The 19,383-nt window shown below is 41.2% G+C and overlaps 2 protein-coding genes across 4 annotated transcripts; one reads left to right on the top strand and one right to left on the bottom strand.

Annotated features, from left to right (window-relative positions):
- Positions 1-1,142: 1,142 nt before the first annotated feature.
- Positions 1,143-15,078, bottom strand: rlf (RLF zinc finger). The gene is given in 9 exon segments (XM_034575965.1): positions 1,143-3,125; positions 3,127-6,477; positions 7,016-7,157; positions 7,393-7,529; positions 8,968-9,170; positions 9,299-9,434; positions 10,009-10,090; positions 11,654-11,808; positions 14,804-15,078. Coding segments are annotated over 9 exon segments (5,619 nt in total). The 5' UTR covers positions 14,984-15,078; the 3' UTR covers positions 1,143-1,892.
- Positions 15,079-15,953: 875 nt separating this feature from the next.
- On the top strand, positions 15,954-17,734 carry znf593 (zinc finger protein 593). Of its 3 annotated transcripts, none has more exons than XM_034575980.1 (4): positions 15,954-16,039; positions 16,384-16,598; positions 17,098-17,160; positions 17,309-17,734. In XM_034575980.1, exons 2-4 carry the CDS (start codon positions 16,399-16,401, stop codon positions 17,433-17,435), a joined length of 390 nt encoding a protein of 129 aa, XP_034431871.1. In that variant the 5' UTR covers positions 15,954-16,039; positions 16,384-16,398; the 3' UTR covers positions 17,436-17,734. The 3 variants fall into 3 exon arrangements, with proteins under 3 accessions (XP_034431871.1, XP_034431873.1, XP_034431872.1); XM_034575982.1 differs by having other exon boundaries at positions 16,013-16,118; XM_034575981.1 differs by lacking the exon at positions 15,954-16,039 and adding an exon at positions 16,093-16,326 and having other exon boundaries at positions 16,357-16,598.
- The last annotated feature ends 1,649 nt before the right edge of the window (positions 17,735-19,383 follow it).

A 19,383-nucleotide genomic window follows, 5' to 3' on the forward strand; every position in this document is an offset into this window, starting at 1 on the left:
TTATCTTTGGGGCTTTCAGTTTGCAGCTTGTGAATGATAAACTGTGATCATAGCAAACAACAGAAGCTACAAGTCAAATACAAGTGTTCTACACTCAGACCTCTGGGGGAAAAACACCCAGCTTATGAAGAACACGAGTCAAACATGTAGTATGTACATATGCCATTGTGTGCTACTGTGTTCTGATGGAAAACCAGTCGTATCTATACAAGTATGTGTTTACCCTGTGTCTATCAGTCAGCAGCTAATCATGAGTGATTATTTTTATTACTACTTAATTATGTATTACTAGCACTATCCTTTCTCCTATTAACTAATGCTGGTATAATTAAAAACACAGTGACATCTGTAAGTATCAATATTAGACACTTGTTTAGACATGTGCTAAAGAAATACACCTTTATTATTACTATCCTTATTGTTATTTTCTCTATTACAACTTGTCTGACATTGATTAAACATGACAATTACACAACTGTCCCTGGACCCTCTCCTTTCGTCTCACCCAGCCGGTCGTGGCAGATGTTCAAGTCCCGTTGAAAGGTTTTCTCTCCAGTCGCCGTGTTTTCATCATTGCGGGAACTGTTTAATTTCTCTATTATAGTGTAAGGTTTCAAACTTACTACGTAAAGTGCCTTGAGATAATGTATGGGGCGATTTATCTCTACACAAATAAAATTGAATTGATACTGTGGATGATGTAAAGTGAAATGTGAATAAAGCAAAAATAAGCTGCCCAACAGTTTTCCTTCATTTTATAAACAAAGAACTAAATATGTCCAATATGACAACTAATTTAAGAAAATTTACATAACCTTTGATGTCAGTTAGTTTTAAAACTAGATTTTAGCAAAGGGATCCTATTCATTCCGTGGAGCATATTCACGTGCTGCTCAACAAACTAACAAGTAGTCAAATTTCCCCAAACTTAAACGCAACACAGTGAAACCGGGACTTTTGTGGTCTGGGCCCAAACCCAAATTAACAAGATTGTAAATTGCAATGCTCATTTTTTTTTAGAAAAAGAGAATAAATTGTGACAATCAAATATGCTAAAATTAAATAAAACAATCTATACACATCTTATAAATATTTAAATACTGATAATCTTCCAGATGTTTCTGAAATAACTGATACGTTCATACTTTGTCAGTAAACTTTAATATACATTTCAGCCACCACAATATATGTTACACATTATTTGCTGTTTGTTAATTTAGGTCGAGTCTTCTTTGCATTATGATCTGCCTCACTATTGTTTTTAGAACGTACCCAAAACAGCAAACTTATACAAAATGTTCACCGTGACTTTACAAACATGGTTTAATAAAGGGTCATTTACAGAAACCAATAAGCTAATGACTTTATTTCATATCCACATTTATTTTTTTAAGAAAGTGTTACATACATGTCTGCCAACATCTGTCCACTGCTTCCCAACACTGATTTAATACAAACTGAGGTGAAAAATAACCAAACATATTCCTCAAGATGTTTTTAGTCAGGAACTGTTTTTACAGTCACATTTTCAAATGAGTAAAAAGGCTTTGCATTACGCTACTGACCATTTCTAACAATCTGAAAATCTGTACATTTATCTCGGAGAAGTATATTATATACAGTTGTGAGGATGAGTTAACATATGTGTTATCTGAATGCCTTCTTAACAGATGTCTAAAAAAAACAAAAAAACAATCTCAGATTTGATGTGCACGGTTTAAGCTTGATTTATCTTATTCTAATTTCTATAATGCTTCAATCTGGCAACTTGAAAAAACAAAGAACAAAAAAGCCCACAATACTATCATTGTAGGACAAAGAAATACTGTTAGACAGTTTGTTAAAAGAAAGCGTTATTTGCAATAGCCATGTTAAATAGGTGATCAGTTCAACTAACTTCCAAGAAGCAGTTTGCTGTTGTTTGGGTCTGATGGGAAGAGGTCAGGCAGGGTGGGGGTGCACACAGGTCTACCCAGGACCACCACAGGTCTGAGGTACTGAAGCTGCTTAATGGCCAGGTCCCCACACCCAGCCAGAGCTTTGTCCAGGATGGACTTCAAGTTTTGGACTGACGTGAAGTCCCCAGTCATAGCGTGGGGCTTCAGCAGCAGGGAATGTGTGCGTCTGCTGCGGGTGTGAGAGATTCCCAGCTGGTTGTTCTCTTTAACAGAACAGCTGCGTCTGAAAGCGTCTCGCCGTTTCACTGCTCCTGGGTTTTTGTCTTTCGGGGAGGAGTCTTGTATGAACTTGAGGAATGAGGACTCAAAGCCAATAGGCTTATAAGCAGCGATGTCAAAAGGGCGTGGAGAAGGGCTACGAGGCTGAGGGTCTATCACGTTTGACGGCTGCTCGGACAGTTCGTTTTTACGTTTAAGTGGCTGACGGATAAGAGTGGCCGCTGTTGCTGAGCCGTTTAACATTTTACCGCCATCCTTGTTGCTCGATGCATCTTGGAAGCCCTCTTCAGTAGTGAAGCGCAAGGAGCATGGTGGCGAGAGGTCGACAGTGACGGGACGAAGCAGTGGTTTGATCTTATCCCAGCTTAATCTCTCCTCCTGTTTCGGACTGATGTGCGCAGCTGCAGCCGAGTCTTCAGTGTGCCCCCCGGTGCTCGGTTCACCATACAGCACCTCATCTGCACCGACAAGGACGCCACTTCTCTCAACAGGGGGTAGCGGCAGCACCTCCTCCTCCTCCCCATCCTCTGGAATTCCCAGTGGATGGTGAATATCTTCATCCAACGTTTCTGCCTTGATGGACAGCAGGCTCATGGGTGCAGCCTGCCCCCCTGGGTTTTCTTCCTCTGCCTGATACTCGATTTTTCGAACCACATTAGGGGCACATGATCCTGCCACAGTTAGCCTGGCCGACTTCCTCTGAATCAGTTCCTCCAGCTTCTCAGCATTAAAAACAAGCTTGTTTTGATTCTTTAAAAAATGCTCTCGACCCATGCGGTGAACCTGCAGGTAGTGGCGGTGTAAACTCTTGACGTACGTGACGACAGAATCGCAGTTCTGAACCATACAAGGGTACGCCTCACGCATGCAGCGGTCTTGGCACATCTGTAGCGCTTCTTCATAAGACCTATAGACCAAAGGGTTCCTCCTCTCTTTCTTTTTTTTCTCCAGACATTATTTCCCCCTCAAGACTCTGCTCTGCCATTTCTTCTGACTTCGGGGTCCCTTCCGGCTCGGGACTGGATGCCTGTGCCGTCGGGGAACCCGGTGCTTCTTTCTCAGGACTCTGTGGTGTGACGATGAGCTTCTTTTGGCATCCAGATACAGACTTTTTGTGAGTGCTCTGTAGACGTACCACCAGTGAATCGTAGTACTCGTAGTGACTATAAAGTGTGTGTTTTTTCAGTGCTTCATTGTGGCTGAATACTTTTGTGCAGCCTTGGTACTTGCACTTTATCAGCTGAGGTGGCTGAGAGTGGTAGTCTCGAATGTGACGCACCAGGCTGCTTTTCAGGTGGTACGAGGATCTACAATTGACAAAGTGACATTTGTATTGGGGCTGAGGCTCGTCGGAATTTGGAAGAGGCCTTTTCTTGGCGGGCTCTTTTTTGACTTCTGGACTGTGCTGTACGTCAAAATCTTTTTCCAACAAGAGCTGAGAGCGATTGTAATGATGCACAAACTGTAGGTGGCGCACAAGGCCTCCCTGGGTGGAGAAAGCTGCATCACAGTTTTTTGCTACACAATGAAAGGGCTTACTGAATTTAGCCAATATATAGCAGAGATTACTTTTAGTTACCAAACGTCTTGTACTTCTGACCTTCTGTGTATTCTTCCCCTCAGTTTCTTGCTCTCGACTCTCTGCTTCGTCCTCACCTTCCTCTTCAGATGGAGAATGATTGTCAATGTTTTGTCCATTTTCACTTGTCGTGGTTGAGTTTTTTTTCTCAGGGTGAAGCTGCAACTTGTCTTTCTTCTTCACTTTTAGATCTTGGGTCGTCTCCTGATTTTCAGACACAGATCCACAGCTTAGTTTGTCCACCTGTGCCGCGCTCATCTTATGTATGTGAAGGTAGTGGGTTAGCAACCCATTTTTTTGTCTTTGACTCTTGGAACAGAGAAGGCAGACGTAGGGCTTAAAACATGTGGTTTTCAAAGAAGTCAACCTTCTGGCCTGTTCCTCGGTTCGACCGTGTTTGGTTTTATAGTGTCGTTGTAAGCTGTAACTCTGAGCAGTCCTGAAGTCGCATTTTTCTATCTGACAGATGTACGGCTTAGCATTAGCTAATGATTCAGCACCACTGTCTTCATCAGTTATAGATGTTTGTTCAGTTTTGATTTGGACCTTTTCCTCAGGCAGATGTGGAGGTCTCTTCTGGAGCAGTACAACAGGAGGCTTCGCCATGATCGCCTGATGAAGAGATACTTGTGATGTATTAGGTTCTGGGTTGGTCATAGCGGACTCAACCGACACGCTATGAGGGGATGATGAATTCAGGTCCAGTTTACTAAGCCCGATGAGAATCTCTTTTAAATCATCATTATTTATTTGAAGGCTTGAAGAGTTTGTTTCATTGTCTATGGGATGATCAGGTGTTTTTCTTTCTTTTCCAGCCTCCACAGGTTGAAATGGTGTTGAGAGCTCATGTTTCCCTTTCTCCTCATCGTCTGGCTCAGTTTCAGTCTTTACCACTTTGGACTTTGAGCCCTGCTGTTTTTCATGTTTGTATTCCTTGTTCTCCAGTTTAAGATGCTCTGGGTGGGCACATTTCAGATGTCGCTGGACGTCTCTAGCCCTGGAGAACGTCATGCCACACTTCTCAAACCCGCAGGTGAACTTGCTTCCATCGAAACACACAGCCACCAAGGTCATTGTGGGTTTGGATTCTTTGTGGTCAGATTCTTGCATCGGGGAGGCACAACTCACTGAGGGAGAGTTCAGGATATCTCTGCTTACAATCTCTTCTGAATCAAGCAACTTATTAAGGCGAACTAGCGGTTCACTAACAGTCTTGAAAAGTTTCCGCTTTGCCTTCCTCTGAGCCTCGAAGTCATCTTCAGAGAAGGTGATGTTGTGTGTGGATAAATGCTTTATAAATTCCTTTTTGGATAAATAATATCTACTACATTCAGCGCTGCAGCAGGTAAATGCTGCGTCTCTGAAATGCTGTGCTTCGTGGTGATAGATTTGTCCCAAGTCAGAGCAAGTGACATAACAACCTTTGAGCTCGCACTGGAAGTTGAGCTGAAATCCATGGGTCTGTTTGTGTGTGACAAGTCCGTTGGAAGTTTTGAACTGAGCGCCACAATCTATAACCGCACACATGTAAGGTCGCTCACCATAGTGAACCCTTCGATGTTTGCGGTGATGGTAAGCAGAGACAAAATGGCGCCTACAGAAGACACACTTCTCCCGCTTGTCTCTCATCTGCTGAAAATATTTCACATTCTCATCGCCTTTATGTTCTGACTTTAAGTGGACATATAAGTACTTGGAATGTTTAAAAATTCGAGTACACCCAGTTCCTGGGCACGGATACTCATCCCGGTTCTGCAGTTTGAAGTGTTGCTCGATGTAATCGAAGGTTACATGCTCATCGTCGTCCAGATACTTATCTTTTACAGTATTAGCTTGCTGCACAATGTGGTCCAGCACGTCTGGATCATGTGTGGATTTGTAATAGAGCATTAAAGAAGGGTCAATGGTGATTTCGCCCGGTTCAATGTCATCCTCCTCATCTATATGTTTCTGCTCGTCCTCTTTCTTTACGTTGTTTTTGTTAAGATGTGTTTCACTCAGAATGTGTTGTTTCACGTGAGGAACGAGCTCCTTTCTGCTCTCAAACCTTTCCAGGCACACAGGGCAGGGGTGGCTGTTGTCCTCTGTGTGTCTTATGGAGTGATGAACCAGTTGAGTGTCAGTGACCGACCTCTTACAAATCTTACAGCAGAACTTGCGTTTCTTTGCCTCCGATTCCCCTTGGACTTCTGCTAAGTTAGACATCGGCTTTGTATCCTGTTGCTCATAACCATCAAGATTTCCATTTATCCACTTCTGCTCAGTTTCTACTTTCACAGCTACCTCCCGTGGCTCCTGTTTAACCTGCTCTTGTTTGTCCACCAACTCCTCCTCTTCCTCTTCTGACTCTGGGATTATCCCAAGAAGTGAGACGCAGTGATACTTCAGAGTCTTCCAGTCCCAGAATTCGGGATCAAAAGGCCAGTAAGCTTTCAGAGCTAGTAGCAACTCGCAGCGTAGTGAGTTGGGAATGACTTCATTTTCCTGTTCAAACTTTTGGTCTGGCCGTAAATACAGCTCCTCAAGACAGCTGAATACCTCCTGACTGGGGCCAAGCAGGAACTCTGTGAGTTGGCAGGCACGCAACACCTCAAGGTCGTCTGGAAGAAGACAGGACATTGTTTTGCAGACAGATATCCTTGTATCTGAGTCTTTCTGCTTTGGAAGTTGCAGGGCTTTGACACACAGTTCGACTGAAGCAGGTACCCCCATGTCCTCTGCCTGAAAATAGAGGGATATATATCATTAGCATTTAATCTATTTATATTTACAATTGTTACTTCAAATATCTAACATCTGGGTAAATCCCAGAAGAAGTTACACATGACCAAATCCTGTACATGCATTTCTGTCAGCCAGATCACAAATCTGAATAAACCCCATTTGGTTTTCCCAGGATATATTCAAATAACAGTCAGCCCTCCTGTAGTCCAGATGGAGGTGGTAATGGACTTGAAGCTGTCTGTTAACTTCCAAAAACACTACCATAACTTCAGCAATACAGCAGTTAGGAGACAGCAATAACAGTTTAGCAGATGTGAGCCAAGAACCATCTTGCAAATGCATGAATAAATCGTATTTTAGTAGAACTCTATTAGGGAATTAATTAAGGTTCTCCTGCCTAATCTACACTGTTCTACATCAAAATTGTTCTTGTGGCTCCTTAGTCCCTGGAACATCTGAACTATGAAAAGTTTCATGATATGAACAATCTTCCAATTCATCATCACATGTGGACAGTTTGGCTGTTCATGCTCACCTCAGCCTGAATCACACGGACTAGGTAAAGCAAATGGTGGACCGTTTTGGCAATTGCACCAAGCTGAAGGCATCGTTCCAGAAGAGACAGCAACGAGGGGTCGATCCTCTTCTGTAGTTTACTCCACAACTGAGTCAACTCCCTTTTTGAGAAGAAAAAAAACATGCAAAAAATGTTTTATGTCCAATATCTCTTTCACAAAAACAAACATTTGACTCTGATGACCACCATAATGAAATCAGGTAAATTTAATTATTTAATCATCACCTGCGATTTAGACATCTAGTCTGACTGCTGCTAACAATTTCAAAACATCAATAATTTAACCTTACACGAGCAATCCACCCAACCCTGGGCCCTTAGCAGGAACTACTCACCAGGAGCAGTAATGACTCTGCTGCTGAAGCTGCTGAGTCAGGAAAGTTGTGCACAAGATGAAGGCCGTATTCTCCTCCCCCTCTGTCTCCAAGTTGCATGTGATCTCCAGGACATCCTTGCAGTCAAGTCTGGATATCTGTTAGGAGAGTAAACATAATGTGAATACTTAGAAAACAACACATCTGCTGCATTTTTAAATTTAGACATGGGCAATCGGAAAAGGAACCAGTCAGTTGAGACATGACTGACGATTGTTCCAAATGAAAATCAGGATCAAAGTTCTGTCATCAAAATTGATCTTAAACACAGCGGCCAGCATTTATGACACATTGTGTGACAGTAGTTTGATTACAGTGAAGGAACTTTATCTCGTGTCGCCCTTGACACCCAAGTCTCTCACAAAGGCAACGGCAAACAAATCTGACGTGAGGATCTTTTGATTTTGTGTAAATATTTAAAACATGACTCAAAAAGGTGCGGCGGTGGCTCATCTGATTAATCACCGACCATAAAGACTGAGTCAGTACCACAGCGACCTGGGCACTTTGGTGCCTGTCATCTCCTTTCTCTTCTTGCAAAAAATTATAACAAGAATTACAGAATTTGAATCCTATGACAATGTTAATTTATGAGGTAAGAAACCAGCCATGTTTCAGCTGGTAAACAAGACACATGCCCAGATGTCTTTGGAAGAGCTTTATGACCCAAAGTGTCTCAACCTATAGTCGGGTGAAAGCTTCAGCAGCTCTGAAGGAATGAGCATTCAAAACCCCAAATAGAGGTTTTTCAACAGACAGCATACCAAGAACAGGTGGGTGAATGGAGGTTGAGCCAGAAGCAAACAATAAGGAAACACGAGTATGCACAGCAATGTCGAATGTGTGTAGCTCTGGTCAAGAAGGAAAACAAATGTGCAACCATTGTCTGAGTCACAGACTCATGAACTAATTTAAATTTCCATCTCAAACAAAGGTGAAATCAATGGTTTCACAGCATCTTCTACTGAGTTGCACCTAAAACAAAACCCTGAATCCATGTACAGTAAATTTAACTGAAACAGAATTAACTGCATTGAGATCATATTTTTTGTAGGGGTGAAACAAAATTATATAATGTATACCGCCCTCGGAGAATAAGCTCACTGAGAATTCTCTCAATATTCTTCTGGTATTCTGATCGTTGTTGAATTAATCACCACCTTCTGCCCCGACATGCTTGCTTGAGCGTTTGTAGTCGTTTATGTTTTTGTCTGGATGGAGTGATATTGTAAAATGAAGGGGTAAATATAAGTTCAAAAAATATCTGCAGAAGTGTAGACAAGGCACAATAACAACACTTAGCAACCTAACTACAAACTAAAATATGGCAACTGAAGACAAAGATTTGGATCCTCCAATTATACTGTCAACATCCAGTGCAGAGCATCATTAACTGTTTCTTTGATTTGAGTTTTCCTGTGAGGAATTAGCCCTTCCACGTGTTGACAGCACTATGCAACTGACATGAGGGGCACAAATACAAATAAATCACTGAACAAAACAAGATCATGCCAACAACTGAACATGTAGCAATACCTCCATGATGGCTTCTTCACTGGGCAGCAGGTGACAAAGCAGGGAGACGAATGTTTGGCGAAAAGTAGCCTGGTTGGAGATGAAGCTGCATTCGGTGCAGGATTTAGCCAGCACCACAGCCTTGGCAACTTCACCCATCTTCTCCAGGTGTTTCACCCGCATCTCCATGAAGCCCTCGCCCTCCAAGTGGATATATGCATTAACTAGAGATAGAATAAAAACAAATCCTGTTGAAGCAAACTACCACAACAAGGCTGATGTGACAACAAGCACTAAAATTAATACCTGTCTCTATTTAACATGAGCTTAATAAGTTCACGGGACTACCAACCTTCTTCTTGGCTGGTGAGCTGGCCGCTGAGGAGCGAGGCGAGGACTGGGTTGCTCCATGCTCCTCCCTCTCCCGTGATCTGGAGTAAAGCTTGGAGGTCTGTACTTCCATACCGTAATAAGGTATCATGGGCATTCTGCAATAAACACACACAAAAAAAATCATATTTAAATGGAAATATAGATTTCTTCAGCAACTTTTAGAAAAATGCATTACAAATGACCAAAACAATTTGAAGAAATGCCCAATTGGCGGATTCAAGATATCATATTCATAAGGAGAAAAAATGTGTTTGTGATGTCACTGAGACCTTGACCTCCAGAATCGTATCAGTTCAACCTTGAGTGCAACTGAACATTTCTACAAAGTCTGGAGAAATTCCTTCCAAGTGTTCTTGAGATATTGTGTTCAAAAGAATGGGAGAGCCAGACAACCCAATGCCAGGGTGCTGTAAACATGACCATGTGATCTACGCAGCCCCGTTAATGTGAAACTTCCTTCCTCTGCCTACTGCACCCGGCTGCTCGACCTCCTGCCTGAATAATGGAGGATTTGTTCCTGTTGTGAACGCATCTGTGCAGAGAACCTCCTGCTGCGTTGTGCGTGTGTGAAAGGTCGACAACGGGTAAACTCAGTAACCAACTCTCCGGATTTCACCTGGAGGTAAAGTCTGAAAACGGCTTCTGTGTTTTGAAACAAGGTCGTCTTACCTGAACAGAGTGGTGAAACTGAACCCAGGCTTCGTAGGGGATTTCATTCTCAGGCACTGACAGCAACAATTCAAAACAGCTCCTGAAAGAAATCAACGCAACGCTGCTTCAGTAAACAATGATGATACTGGACAGGTCTATTTTTGAGTATAAGCCGTTTCATCCATACTACATATAAAAACTTTGAACGGATTGTGATACGACCCAAACTTCAATACATGTCAGTGATTGTTGCTTACAGCAGCTCTGCATTTATGTTTTAGAAGAATCAGCTTTACACTTAGATACATTAAGATGTCAAAAATGTTCGTTTAAAAATAGATTGAAAAGTGGTGAAATGTTTTTTTTTAGAAAAGCTCTACCACACCTCACAGTATTAAATTTAACTATTACAATCTAACTATAAATAGATCTCGTGTAAGATTTTCTATTAAGCTCAAAGGACTGAAACGACCCCCATCTCTCGTAAAGGATCATTTGCAGATAGGAGGTGTCTCTGTGGAGCCGTAGTGCGATTAACAGAGAGACTTGATGAGTCTCTAACTGACCTAATTTAAGTCACGTCAGTATTAACAGTAAATGTCTTAAGAGTGAACTGTTTAATGTACCTGAAAGTACAACAAGAATCTGTTGGAATCCAAAGTAATGACCACTGGTCGACAGTGGTCGTGTCTTTATGTGGGTTCATAAAGAGCAGAGTTTGACGACTTGAAATTGTTATAATTGATTCAATTTTTAAATGATTTGTTTGCAAGGAAAGGCAATTTGTTCTAGGACCTGTAGCACATCCACATCATATATTGCAAGTGCATGGACACACTAAACACACAGTTGACATTTTGGGTCAGGACACAGCCTCAGTTCTGTCTTTCATAGTTTCTTTGCTACAAACAAAAGATATTACACAGACCATTTTTTTTACTGAAGATTTTCTATTTTAGCAAACAAACGTTATTAAAACAGGATTCTCTGTTTATATTTATACACCATTTTATAGGTGGTTCACTTAGATAATGCAGACTATCTTGCAGAAGCGTATTTCAAAAGATGATAAATACACTAGAAGGGCTTTTGGAGGCTGCATACCTCCGTCAAGGCTAACGGCTTATCTCGCCATGTTAAACAAAGTGAAAACATTTTTTGGGTGGGGGATCTGCTCCAAAATGAGTTCTTCCTTCGGTCATGCACCACCCCTCCAAAAAAATGTCATGGATATCGGTTCTGTCATTTTCCGTAATTTTCCAAGTGCCTGGCATATTTTAAATTCAAAAACTGAATTTGGAGGTGTGGTGAAAATCGTAAATAAAGATCATAGAAACAAGGTTTGTCTTTCGATATTTTATTGTGAAAGAGCCTCTGCTGAAAGGTCAGAGAATCGGAGACAGTCCGCAATGGCTGACAAACATCGTTAAGGTCCCAATAAGTAACATAGGACGCTGACCTTATCACCTCAAGTCCATAAAGTAACCAGCACAAATGCTAAGTATGCAGATAAGATAGACAACAAGTGTATAGAGCATAGAAACATTAAAACTGTGTTTTCGTTCTTCTACAGACTCATGTTATTGTATTTAAGAATGGTGGGAATTTGTCTTATCTATCTCTCTCGTGTTTTTTTTTTTACCAGAAGATGTTCAGTACTCACAAAGCTAGTCTCTTCAAAACAAGGGCCACTTTGTCAGACTCTGCTGTGAGGTGGGACCGGGCTGCAGCGAAGCAGTTGATGGACAGACAGTAAACTTCCAGGAGAGGGAGGCCATGCTCCATAGAGTTCCTGCTCCCAGCGTAGTGAATTAGTGCCTAGAAAAACATGCATACAAATGTTAAAATATTAGCATTGGAAAAAAACTGATATGACTTTAAATACTTTCAAAAACTGGTCAGAGAAGATCACATGAGGGACAACAGGGGGTTTCCACCTGGGGGAGATAACAGTCTATACATGATTGATCCCAGTTGACACTGTCTGGTGGGAGGTACTCCTGATTGGGCCTTAGGGGACTTCATTGTACAGCATATGACAACCTTTAATGGTGAGCCCCCCCCAAAAAAACAAAAAAAAAACAATAAAAATCCCACTCCAGGAGGAGCACGAAGCACAATGGGCCACCTTTGAACAACACTTTTCAGTTTTCTACTTTCAATATTTTACAGCTTGGGGGAAGCTTTAACCTAAATATGATCTCTCACGTCCTTATCTTCATTCAAACAAGATAAAAGATTTCTCAGAATTACACGACTGAGACGCTTTCTTTTCCCCGTAATGCAAGAAATTAAAGAGAACAGCGTTTGATCCTCAAACTGTTATTTCAATGTAATATTGTCTATTCCCTGCTTTAGAGGAGTCAACATATGTGTGTCACCTGTATGTAGCTGGAGGGCATACACATTTAGTCACGGGTTAGTACTATCAACATCCCAGGAGTCCTATTTGTCAGACAGCAGGAACCTTGCTGGTTTGTGCTTGTGTCTACAGAGGCACTAAATTAATTCCCCTCAGCCCTAAAAATAAGGTACACCCTCAGAGGGAGCCAAGATTAAACTCTCAACCCTGGAGGCTCCCATCAGTGCACTGATTACATCTGGACTACTTCCGATTGGAACAGAAAGTCCCCATCGCCGCAAAATTGTCAGTTTTTGTTTAATATAAACTACCCAAAAAACACTTTATTTACCCAGTGTAGAAATTAAAAAGGGAATGTTGTTTATATTTAGCAATAGCAGTTAAATGCTCATAGTGCAATGAGTTAGTTACTGGTTGCTGTGATCACTTGTATTCTCCAAAATGGCCAGATGAGATAAGGCACAAAATCACCAGTGCTCATACCCTTTGAAAAGTTCCAATCAGGTTGGTATCTTAGTTACTAAAGTTAGTGAGTTTTCAGTACAAAACTCCCTCTTGTTGGTTACCTTCCTGCTGTAGTCGTTTTCAGACAGACATAGTTTGCCTTTCACATTTGAAGAATGCAACACGACATTCTCTGGGTCAGACGTGTTCACTAAAACAGAAGAATGTCGTCTGGGTAGAGCATGATGGGAGGACACGACGTGGAATTTCTGCTGCAGAAATCTTGTGTTTTTGTTTCCGCCACATCGTTACCAGTGTTGGCTCTTATCACTGAAAGCTCTCATCTTTCCAAGTTGACAACTATGTGTCTGACACCTGTTTGACCCTGAGAAATTTGAATAATTTTTTTCCAGTTTTGCATTTGTTGCATGCTAGAAATGTCCTCAACACACTCGCTCACTGTGAATTTCCAAACATTTTCCTAAAATATCTGGAGCAACTGACTTTGACAATTTGCATTCTCACAAACACCCCTCTAAAATATTTCAGGACGTTGTCCGGATGTCAGTGCATGTTTGAAAGCAGCTTAGGACAATTTAGGTAAAACATGCTGTCCACAAAAACACAAAGAGGGACTTCTGTATTGAACCAAATTGCAAACACTCATTAATATCAGTCCCCTAAATATGCCTCTCATCAAGATCCATAAATTATTCTCTGAGAAATCAACATAAATGTTGAAAATTAAATCCTGGTCTGTATCCGCAGCAAAATTTCATGGGTTCTTCACTGACCAAGACCATATCTTCTGCCAAGTTTTGTGGTAATAAATCAACCAGCTTTTGCATAATCCAGCTAACTAACAGACCAACAAGCACAGACGAAAACATAACCTGCTTGTCACAGGTACAAAATAAAAGGAGGAACAATCACAAAGAGATCAGTGTACATAGATGAGCATGTGAGTCTAGCTTTAAAATGATTCCCCCCCCCAAAAAATCCTTAATCTCTGCTTTGACAGCAAACAAACCAAACTGTAAATTACATTAATCCCATTAATGAATTACTCTGAGCTATAATCCATTTAGGCTGGTAAACAAATCTCACAGACAGATCCTCTGTCGGTGATGTTACATGACTTCAGAGACTCAGAAAGTGAAATTTGCGATCCTAGGGGGCGGAATCCAAATGGACCTTTCCCCATTTTGTTTCTCCAGCTAAAAACAGAGCGTGTATTTTTATATTGCATTAAAAAATATATATATATATATATATATAAATGAAACTGCATCTACACTGATGATGAGTTTAAATACAAGGTGGCAGATCAAAACCACGACCAGTGCATTTGAACATGAAACAAACTTGGATGCACAACCTTAAGACAAGTGTCATCGAGACTAGAAAAAAAAATAAAGTCCTGATTGCAAAAACAAAACGTTATGTCTGCTTTAACACGGTAAACTGTCGCATAGTGAATACCATAGTGAAACCAAAGCGGGACTCTTTTGCTTATCGGTGGCCCCGAGCTGGTTAGAACATTTGGATAAACACACTGCGATGCCGCCCCACCCCACACACATGCATCTGTGCGTACTGTGCAAACTGTGGACATGTCACGTGCATGCAAACAACCTGCCATACGTTTCCTGTTTTCTAGTGTTAAAAATAATCTAATGATAAACGAGCTATGTGCATGAAAGCAACGCGAGCGTCCTGTGCAACTTGCAGCAGTGGACGGGGAACGTGACTGCCAGCCAACGTAATTAGTCGAATGGTGGAGATAAACATGTATTTGAGGTGAAATCGTGTGCATGTGGGAATATGAAAACACGATCCGCCCCGCGCTGCTGCTCCCTGGTTAACCACCCACAGCCCGGACCTGGCCCGGCACGTAGCGGGGCCAGCAGCCGACGCAGATTAGCTCGCAGGCTGCGAGAAAAACAATCCCGGGGAAGAAGCTAACGCTGGGCTAACGCTAGCTGCGGTGCTGCATGTACACATTACCTGGCAGAAGTTGTCGCAGTACTCCGTGGAGGACGCGGTGGATGTCTCTTGCTGCCTGAGGACGTCCTCGAAGGCCCTCAGTGTGGCCAGCAGGGTCTCCATTGCGACCAGGGTTTCCTCGGCCGTGTCCAGGCCCCGGTCGCTCCATTCCTGCTCTGGCTCGACGTTACTCGCCGCCATCTTCGCTCTCCGCCACGGCGCGTATGCAGTGCAGACTAGCGCTGCCTTCAAGTGCCGTCGGAATATTTAATTGTGTCAGCTGAACTTCACCTGAGTGACCTGACAACACAGAGGGGGAGTGGGTGTCTGTAGTAATATTATATTATATTATATTATATTATATTATATTATATTATATGTTATTGGTGTGTAAATTGGTACGAAATACGATTCAATCAGCCTTCAGAAAGCTGAATTATATTTAATCATATCTTTTTTATATATCCTACTGAATACATGTACAAGCCTGCAAGTATAATACAGTAATTAAGTAATAATATGATATCAGTACAATAAATCACTGGTAACCATAAAATTAATATACAACATAATGAAGCAGCAGTATATATACCAAGGCAAATTCCAGGTAGGTGTAAACCTACTTGGCAATAAATACTTTCTGATTCTGATTCTGATATAGTTATAAAATAATTTTATATAATTAAGTCAGCCTTCAAATTTCTACTTAATCATATAAGATTACATTATAATCATATATCCTGCTGAGTACATGTATAATAAAGTACATACGTATGAATATACTATAAGTACAATTAGTTTTGTTACTATAAAACATATATAAACATAATGAAGCAGCAGTATAGATAATTATATTATAATTTCACAAAAAAAAGTCAACCTTCAGAATGCTACTGAATTATATATATTTATATCATAATGTAATATTCTGCTATGTACATGTATGTGTTATGTACAAGTGCAAGTACAAAAAGACAGACGACAGACATAATGGAAATTCATATCGATTTTATTTACAGATTTTTTGTTTGTAATATGTTTAATGCTTACCTTTAAATGTCTTTACAATGTAGTTGTATTATTTCATCTTAACTAATGAATGATTCTTTCAAATTGTATGTACTTAAAAATATCTGAGTGAAGTGTGCCTCTCTTCGAAAACACTGGTATTTAGCGCCCTCTACAGGTGAGCATGTGTATCTAGCCCTCTGTGCGACCCGGAAGTACATTCATCTCTCTCGGCCACGCGTGTGGAAGGTAAAAACATCTCTGGATCTGCGAAGGTTGTTTAGAAAGAAATCTGCTGTTTCACCGACTTGTCTTCAGCTGACGAACAGTAGGTCGTTACCAGTTTGCTCATATCGTAAAATCTGAGCTGGTGATAAAGATACTAAATGACCAGATTAGTCTTTAAACTCCGAGCTAACGTCGTGATCCTCTGTACTACACTTGACTTGTTGTTACTCGGGAGGCAACCACAGATTTGATCCTAATTTAAGGCCAGACGTTTGTTATACTTTCTAAAGAATCAGTAAAGCATAACTCCGCCCCGGTCAGATATTCCTTTTGTAAACAACCTGTATTTGTGGTGATCCCTGCAGCGTGTAGGATCCAACATGGGCAAGTCCACACAGACGGGAAACCACAAGAGCGACAAGAAGAAGCACATCGCAAGGACGTGGAAGACGAAGCACAAGACCAAAGACCTGGACCAGATCCACTCGGACCTGAAGCCGGAGACCGCAGCGCAGTTACTGAAGCAGGAGGTGGACTTCGATGTGACGGGGTGTGCACAACACTACTGTCTGCACTGCGCGTGAGTTCAGGCCCTGTTTACACACACAGCAGAGGAATCAGCCGTGTTACAGCAGCAAAGTGGAGAGTACAACCGAGAAGCATCAGTATAAAAGTATTACACAACTTTATCACAGATCACATAGAAAGATTTAAGAAGATGGAATATTCTTTTGTTTTCTAACTGAACAAAAACAGATTAAATTCTGTGTAAACAACAGATTATCAGTGAAGTTTCATTTCCTAACAATTTTATGGTTTCTTACTTTGTACATTTTTACAGATTTAACTAAATAAATAACTTGAAAAGACACATTTCTGTGCATCAGATAATGATCTAAATTACATTTAATAACCTTTCAAACTGTTTAGGCACCATTTGGACCACTGGACTGCCAGTGGACTAATCAATGGGTTGTTTCAGCTCTTCTGTCAACACTGGGGTTAAATTGTGTATTCATGTTGCTCAGTCCCACTTTGTCTCAAATCGTTTAACACAGTTGCACTTTTATGTCTTGCAGGAGATATTTTGTGGATATGAGATCCTTGAAAGAGCACTTCAGAACTAAACTGCACAAAAAAAGGTAAGACACCAGTGTCTCTTATGTGCATGTTATATAAACTCATTCGCCAAATCACTTCTTATTCTAATTGGGTTATGTCTTACATCATACAGGACAATAATGGCCACAATGGTTAAGTTACAGTTTCTCCTCTTGTTTCTCCATCCAGGCTGAAGAAGCTCAGAGACGAGCCCTACACCCAGGCTGAGGCGGACAGAGCGGCAGGTATGGGGTCCTATATCCCTCATAAAACAGTGGAAGTGAAGACACAGCCTGTGGAGGAGGACATGGACTGAGAAACCCCCACGTTAAACCGATGGACAGATCAACCCAGTAACAGAAGCATTGACGGAATGAATGATGCTCCTGTTTGTTCCTGCTGTCACAAATTCCAGATGCATTGTGAAATGCTTTTTGTCTGTGACGACTCATACTTGTTTTTCAGCCAGCTGTGATACAACTGGCTCTTAAATGTCTGCGTATCTCCAGAATCAGGAAGGCCCCACCCGTCACTGGGTGCTTTAATGCAACATGCACCCATGTAAATACAGACTGTGCCTAACTGTGGGAAATGATAATAAACTTTACAACAGAGTGCATTCAGTCAGATTTCATTTATAAAGTACAGCACAATGGAGTTTATTCTCAACCTGAGCTATACAGACAGCTAAACAAACATGTAGTGTGTACTTTTTTAAACAGTTAACACTTACCAACACTTGATAATTCCCCTGCAACTTATTTCAGAGTTAAAGACAGTTTGTGATGTTTGATATTAAAGAGGGTGGAATGCCGTGAGCATTGGAAGTCATTTCCAAGGAAATACTAGAGATGAAGTTCTTCAGACATGCTGCATTAACAGTCTGTGATCAGGATAAAGTATAAAGTGAAACTAAACCAAGTCAGTGAGGCTGGAGTGAGGAGAGACTGAAGCATCTGTCATGGTGAGGAACTCAACCCAGTTCTGACAAGCCACGAGAATACTCTCCTGTGTCGATGACGAGTCCCCACAGGCGGCTCTGGCCCGTTTTGTTCCTCAGAGCCAGCTGAGCCTCCCGCTCCGTCACGGTGAAGCTGATATTTATAACTTGCACCACTAAGAGGTAAAGCAGTCCACCTGTTACAATGCTACTGTACCAGGCACACATGAAGCAAAGTGCTGAGCTGTGAAAACAAAGAGATGAGTGCAAGATTAAAGCATAAAAAAGTGTTTTGTTTTAAGAAAAAAGTTTTTCTCGTTACAAATAAACCATTGGCCCATTTTCATTTGAAAAGCACGTTATAAAACTGAACTGACTTTTGTTATCTCTGCCAAGGAGGTTAGGTTTTCACCCCTGTCGGTTTGTTTGTAAACAAGTACGCGCAAAATTGTATGTATTTATTGATTACCACGAAACTTGGAACAATCTATAAAATTTGTATGCAGATTTGATCCAAGATTTAATTTGATATAAAAAAACTGAAAAAGACGGAATGTTTCGGAAATATATGCAACTCATGTCCACCGTTCTGTCGAAACCTATGTCAGGCATAAAACACAGATTTTGCTTTATTTAAAGGGAGAAACTATATTTTAGCAAGAGCGAGGGTAATAGAAAATATTGTCCCTTTGAATAATTTGACATTGCCCTTGTTTTATACTCCTACTTAGTTATGTGGCAGAAAAACACAAAGAAATGTCTGAGAAAGATATTAGGCACGTGTTAGAGATATTTTCAACATGTGATTTCAATGGATGACTGGAGACTTTTCATGGACCCCTTAGCACTGTTGGTGAAATCAAATTTGCTAAGTTACATATTGATGATTTACTGATATTTTCTACTTTGAGTCCTTATGGTGATCTGTATTGCAATATGCCTAAATCTATGGTGTTGTGGTTTTAACATTGTGGACATGTTAAAATCCAAGGGAGTGGTCCAGCAGAAACTGTCTTCACTTCCTCTGGTAGGAGCACGAAGTTACAGACACTACAGACCCTCTGGCAGGGAAACATGTAATTGAGGCTTGTTTGCAGACATTCCTGTGACGAACGATGAGACCCTGCCCCTTTAAATGCGACCACTTCTGCCATCTGGACTCAATGTCAACCTAAGACATCCGGTCATCCCTTTCAAAATAAAGCCCAAGACGAAAGATGTGCACTAGTGTGTGCACGAGGAAAACCAAAGAGGAAGCAGCTTTAGATGTATTTAATTCGGGAAAGATTCAAAATAATAATGATTAGCTCGTGGTTTCAACCCG

The sequence above is a fragment of the Hippoglossus hippoglossus genome, chromosome 22, assembly GCF_009819705.1.
Source record: "Hippoglossus hippoglossus isolate fHipHip1 chromosome 22, fHipHip1.pri, whole genome shotgun sequence".
NCBI lineage: Eukaryota > Metazoa > Chordata > Actinopteri > Pleuronectiformes > Pleuronectidae > Hippoglossus > Hippoglossus hippoglossus.